The 6657-nt window shown below is 35.5% G+C and overlaps 1 protein-coding gene and 1 pseudogene across 1 annotated transcript; both read right to left on the bottom strand.

The window, feature by feature from the left end:
* Positions 1–226: 226 nt before the first annotated feature.
* On the bottom strand, positions 227–2878 carry LOC108287750 (annotated as a pseudogene).
* A 249-nt stretch (positions 2879–3127) lies between these two features.
* On the bottom strand, positions 3128–4063 carry LOC108287769 (olfactory receptor 5K1-like). Its single transcript, XM_017506343.2, has one exon. It carries the CDS (start codon positions 4061–4063, stop codon positions 3128–3130), a length of 936 nt encoding a protein of 311 aa, XP_017361832.2.
* Between the last annotated feature and the right edge of the window lie 2594 nt (positions 4064–6657).

The following is a 6657-nucleotide window of genomic DNA, read 5'->3' as shown; positions in this document are numbered from 1 at the left end:
CTCCTGCCTCGGCCTCCCAAAGTGCTGGGATTACAGGCATGAGCCACCGTGCCTGCCTGGAAGATTTTGTTCTTTACATTCAATGGCAAATTGGCATTTATATAAGAGGGAGAAGGAAAATAAAGTTTGCCACACTCTGCTAGATCCACAAACATGCAGAATAGTTTTTGTTAGCAGAGCTCTTTCATAGTGAGAGAGGTCAAGTGGTGCTTCTTGGTTGGTTTAATTGTTCTGGGTAATTCTTCAATATTCCCTCTACTTTTTTTCCAGAACACTAACTCTGATGAAAAAAAGGAATATATTCGTGTTACAAATCATTTTCAAGACGTTTCTTTCTGAAGGCATCACATATCAGCCTTTCCTGAGCTTCCTTCATCCCCTGAACAACTTGCTCGGTACTGATGTAGAAATACTTGTAGCTGGAGTTTCCTTTCTCATTGATGATTTCAGGATGCGCCTTGCCACTGGGATCCAAAAAAAAGATTTGTGAAATATAACTTAATCAGGGCGAAAATCCTCATCCTTGGCTACCCCTTCATCCTCAAGGTTTACCATAACAAAATCATGAGAAAGTTCTGAAATTTCTAGAGGTTCTGCAAATTTGGGCTTTAAAGCTTTGCAAGCTCCACACCATGGCTTAGGAATAATCACCATCGGGGCAATCTGCTAGGAACTGCATCTTTCTTTCCACCTTCATTTCTTCTCCAGTGAATATGATATCCAAAGCCTTATTTTTTCTTTGAACTATAAATCTTCCACTCATGGATGATTCAACCAACAGATGCAGTCTGTGAGTGGATGAAAGTGGGGCCTCTTATTATAAAATTAACCTAGCTGGACTCAGAAAACCAGTGAGGAAGTCAATGCAAGCATTTAAGATATAAAGCTTCTTTGGTTAAATCTACTTCTTTTCCTTATAGGTTATGTATTTCTTCCCAACTTTTCCCCTCTGGTGTAGGACCAACAGGTCAAAATTTCCCATCTTGCCTCTTGGTACTAGTTGAATCATACACTGCATACTTAATGCATACTGAAAAAGCATCTGGCAGAAGTACACACCCGAAAACCACACCGCCCTTTTAATACGTTCCCTACAAATTCTGTATTTAGCTTATTTATTCATTGTTATTTTTGTTTTTCTGTAATCCTCTGTATATGACTGCAAATGAATTAATAAATTGTCCCTTCTGGAACTTTTTGGTCATTTTTTCACTTTTTAATGTTTTCACTGTAAAAGGTAAGCTGAAACATTGAGACATTGTTCAAGTCAGTATATAATTCACAACTGCGACTTGGTGAATATTTTTACTGTTACAACTTGGTAAATATTTTTACTGTAAGTAAGCACTGAAATGAAGTATGGTGAGAGCCAGTAGTTTTTAATGCAGTGTTATAAATTTAGATATTCAGATGGGCCAGGGAGGTAGCATGGGAATTGTTGCCAGATTTACCAACTTTTCAAGAAAAGGCTAATTTTGCTTCTATAAAAATTCTCCTGATTTAAAAATCTCTCAAAATTAGTTTTCCAAAGAACACTATGCCATTCTGCATTGCATGGGATAAACAATTCTATGCAATCTCTGGGTGACCTTTTGTGATTTCTTATGTAATCATTGAGAATGTAGTTTTTGTAGTTAGGCAGCTTGGGGTTCAGGTCATGCAGACTCCTGTGGGTCATTGAGCAAGTGACTCAACTGTACTGCACTTCATATTCTCATCTGTCTCTTGGGATAATAATTGCAGTTCTCTCAAAGGATTTATGAGGGTTAAATGAGGTAATGTATATATACAGCTTAGCACAGGCCATCCAGTGCTAAGTGGATTAGGCAAAAGTTCAACTGAGGGAGTTTAAATTTAAAACGGGCAAGGAAATATTGAAATGTCTGAGAATAATTGGAATGAACTAGGTTAGGTTTTCTTGGAGGTTACAAAGATACAGTATATTTTTATAGTTTTGTAGTCATGATTTAGGGAGTTATATCTAGAAATACATCTGTTTTCCACTCCCTTTTCTATAGAGACTCAGCGTGCTGATTTTCCTCCTGATGCCAGCCTCTAGTGACTGGCTAGCTTGAAGCCCACTGCAACATGACAATTGCCTTCTGAAAATTTAGACGTCACCACAGAGCAACAAGAGAGGAAGTGGAAGGGAGAATTTTTCTGTTATTGTTATGGGTCCTCCTTGTTCCAAAAGTTAGTAATTAAAATCATGGCAATGTTCTATTGTTTAAGAAGACGAAAAACATGGTATCTTGGTCATTAGTATGTCTGAGCACCCAGAACAGTGCTTGCACATATCAAGATCTCAATAAACATATGTAGAGTGAATAATTGGAAATTAATTCTTTTATGATGTCACATTAAGATTATTGGGTTCTATCGGCATTAAACAAGTTTAAGTTTTGGAATGGTGAAGAAATAAAAGAAATTATTTGAGATAAGCCTTGTTCACAGTTCAACAATCATACTTTTTTACATGTCTATATGTAATATACCCAAAGCTTGTGTCTCCATTGTTTAACCCCTTCCTCACCTCTCAGGAAGGGGCACAAAGTTTAGCCTAACTCACTGACAACGAAGGCTCTTCAGATCTACATGAGGTTTGAACTATTTGTCTAGAACTTTATGATAACGGTATCTTTATGCATGTGGATTTCAAAATTCACTTGCCATTTTTGTTGCTCGTGGATGTAAGTGATTTCATTGGTTGATTGTTCACATGATCTTAAACACTTTAATACTCATGTTGTAAGCTATTAGAATGGGCTGGTTATCAAAGCCCACTTTGCAAATGGAATGGCCTTTTATATTGTAACTGGTAGTTTTGCTGTTGTTTTGGGTGTTGATCATCAATGATACTAACACAATCTGTAGACATGGTGGCATCCTACATTGCTGCTTGAATGAATTCGATGTCAGGATGTGCTTTTAAATTCTGAGTAAAGATTTAGCACAGTTTACTCCTTTCCATGAATTTTCCCTGTCACATATTGCTGCTTAATTTGATTGTATTTTGATATGTTTTCATATTTTGTATACTATTAGTGTACTTCCTCTGTGTAATTTTATTTAGAAGTTTTTTGAGCATTAAACCATTAATCTAGGATATATGTCATTTGTTTAAACTTTATTGAGGTTTTATTTTCAGCAGACTTTTTCTTAAAACACTTATTATTTCCTTGTTTCTCAGACTGTAAATGAAAGGATTTAGTAAGGGAACTACTATTGTAAATAAAATTGCAGCTGGTATGTCATTGTCTCCTTCTTCAAGCAAATTTGGTCTAATGTATAAGAAAAAAATAGATCCATAGTATAATGAAACTGACAAAAGGTGGGATGCACAGGTAGAAAAGGCTTTGGCCCTTCCCTCTTTGGATTTCATTCTGAAGATAGTAAGAAGAATGTAGACGTAAGATATTAAGACACTACCTATGGTAAAGACTTGAATTGAACCCGAGAAGATGAATAATACCAGTTCATTAATATAAGGATTAACACAGGAGAGTCTATACAAGGGAAGAATATCACAATAAAAGTGGTTGATGTAATTTGATCCACAGAAAACTAACCTAAATACAAGCCCTACATGAATCATGGAATGCAGATTTCCAGCTAGGAAGGCCCCTGTGGTCATCTGAATGCAGAGTGTCTTGGACATCATGGTGTGGTACTGCAGTGGGCTGCATATGGCCACATAGCGGTCATAGGCCATTGCTGCCAGAAGAAAGCAGTCTGCAGTTTCCACAGCGCAAATAAAATAAAACTGTACTGCACATTCACAGAGGGAAATCCTGTTGTCGTCAGAAAAGAAGTTCTGTAACATTTTGGGGGTAACGGCAGAGGCACAGCAAGAATCCACAAGAGCCAGGTTTCCCAGAAAGATGTACATTGGTGTGTGAAGTCGACGGTGTGTAAAAATCAATGCCATCAAACCAGTATTCCCCACCATGGTGATCAGATAGATGGCAAAGAACACCACAAACAGCAGAGTCTTCAGCTCTGGGTGACGTGTAAATCCTGTGAGGATAAACTCATTTTTCATGGTGTGATTTTCTTCAGCCATTCTTGATTTCTCTAAAAAAAAAAAATGTAGAGAAATAAGGTACTGATTTATAATACACCCAAAACAACTATCAAGCTGTCTTTGGCTCAAAAGGACAGAGGAATCTTCCACAATGCTTCTACATGTTGCCTGGAATTTGGTGCATGCCCAATTCATAGTGAGAATGAATCTCCTGAAACTATTGCCATTTTGTCTATTTGTTGAATATCTTTCTAGCATATTTTTGAAGAAAAATATCTGGTTGGATGCACAAAGATGGCTTTTCAGGTCTTCAGAGAAATATTTAGAACACAAAACTTCTGTATATAGGATAGGTAAAGCTGATTCATAATTTAAGTGTCAGTAGTTGGTATCAGTGTTCCCAGTTTCAATGTTTGTGTATGTAGTGGTTAGCAATGTGATCAAAAAACTGTTTTTGTACACTAATGTTAACAGCAGCATTACTCTCAATAGCCAAAAGGTGAAAACAACCCAAATGTTCATGGGCAGATGAATGGATAAATACATTGTGGTGGAATATTATTCAGTATTGAAAAGGATTGAAATTCTCACACTGGTTACAACATGAATTAACCTTGAGGACATAAAGCTGACTGAAATAAGCCAGACACAAAAGGACAAATATTGTATGATTTCAGTTACATGAGAAAGCTAGAATAATTGAATTTATGGAGAAAGAAAGTTGAACGGTAGTTGCCAGGGGAAGGGATTATTGTTTAATGGGTACAGTTTTTCTGTTTGGGAAGATGAAAATGTTCTAGAGATAAGTGATGTTGATCATTGCATGACAATATTAACGCCCTTAATGCCACTGAACTGTACACTTAAATATGGCTGAAATGATACATTTTATGCTGTGTATAATTTACCACAACAAAAATATTTTAAAAATACTATTTTCATCTTCCTATTTCTAGCAAATTACTATCTCTGATACTAGTGGAGTATATACTTGACAATATGCTCTGGGGAGAAGAGAACTATTTACAGGATATTTATATGTCTGGGAGTTGGGGAGTAAAAGCGTTGTGGATGGAAGCTGGGAGAAAAAAACAAAAGGCTGTATTTAAAAAGTCCAGCCAGCACAGTGGCTTAAGCCTGTAATCTCAGCTCTTTGGGAAGCTGAGGAGGGAGGAGTACTGGAATCCAGGAGTTCCAGACAAGCCTGGGCAACATAAAAAGGCTCTGTCTCTGCAGAGGAAAAAAAAGGAAATAAAATTAGCAGGGCATGGTGACATGCTTCTGTAGTGCCAGCTACTGGGGAGGCTGAGGTGAGAGTTTCCATTGAGCCCGAGAGATAGAGGAAGCAGAGGGCCATGATCGCATCACTGCACTCCAGCCTGCGTGACACAGCGAGACCCCGTTTCAAAAAAACAAACCAAAATAAAAAGGACTTCCCTGTTACTAATGATACCACGAGTAAAACTACTTATGTGCATAAAGAAATTAATGCTATTAAAAGCAACTGGGGAAATCCTGAGTTAAAAATCAATGATCTAACTACATATAAAAATTATGAATAAAATCAAATGTCAAACACAAATTGGGAGATTATTTGCAGTAAATTTGATAAAGTTTTGGTATCTTTGCACTATAAAAAGCTCATATAAATGACTAGGAATAATTACTAGAAAATAGGTAAAGCCCAGGAATAGAAAAATCTCAAAGAAAAAAACCTTTTAGAATAAATTTAAAATGTTTGATTTTATTACTAATCAGAGAAACATCATTCAAAAACACCTATGAAGCTATATTTATTTTGCCTATGAAAATAAGATTTAACAAACTGATAATATTGAGTGTTATCTAGAATGCAGTAAAACGGAAACCTTATTGTATTCCTGGTAGATGTACAAATTGGTGTAATCATTAGAAAATAATTTGGTAGTAGATTAAAGAAACTCTTAAGTTTCATATTTTTTGAGCAGTAAAAATAAATCTGTCAAAAATCATAACTAAAAGTTCAGAAAATAGGTACATATAGTGATGTTGATTGTAATCTCATTCATAATAGTGAAAAATTTAAACACCTAAATGGTAAACAATTAGTTAACCAGTATGATTAAATAAATTGAATCATCCATATGAATGTATACTTTCAAATATTTTAAATGGTGTTTACCTAGAATATTTATTATAATAAAACAGACACAAAAATATTGCATAAAAACAAAATAAAAAGTTTTACATGCAGAATAGCCCTAATTGCCAAATAAATATTTACATGTAAATATAACAGAAGTTAGCACAGAAGCACATCACAATGTTATTACTAGTTTTTGCTATGTAATAAAGATTATTGGTCATGTTTTCTTCTTTATATTTGTCTCTTTTAAATTTTCTGCAATAGCTATTCCTCATAATCAGAAAACAGTCTTTATTAAGCCCATAAAATGACACACTCTTAGATATGCTGTGTTTTATGCTTTGATAAGTTCATAAAAATCATTTGGGATTCAACTAACATTTTCTGTACTTTACAAATCTACCGTGGAGAACATCACAATGCACTTACTGAACAAGTGCCTGCTTCATTCTCACGATTATGACACTGATAGTTCCAATAACAGTTTGCTGACAGTCTTGCATGTATC

The sequence above is a fragment of the Cebus imitator genome, unplaced genomic scaffold (assembly GCF_001604975.1).
Source record: "Cebus imitator isolate Cc_AM_T3 unplaced genomic scaffold, Cebus_imitator-1.0 Scaffold354, whole genome shotgun sequence".
NCBI lineage: Eukaryota > Metazoa > Chordata > Mammalia > Primates > Cebidae > Cebus > Cebus imitator.
This window is presented reverse-complemented; position numbering and strand designations above follow the sequence as displayed.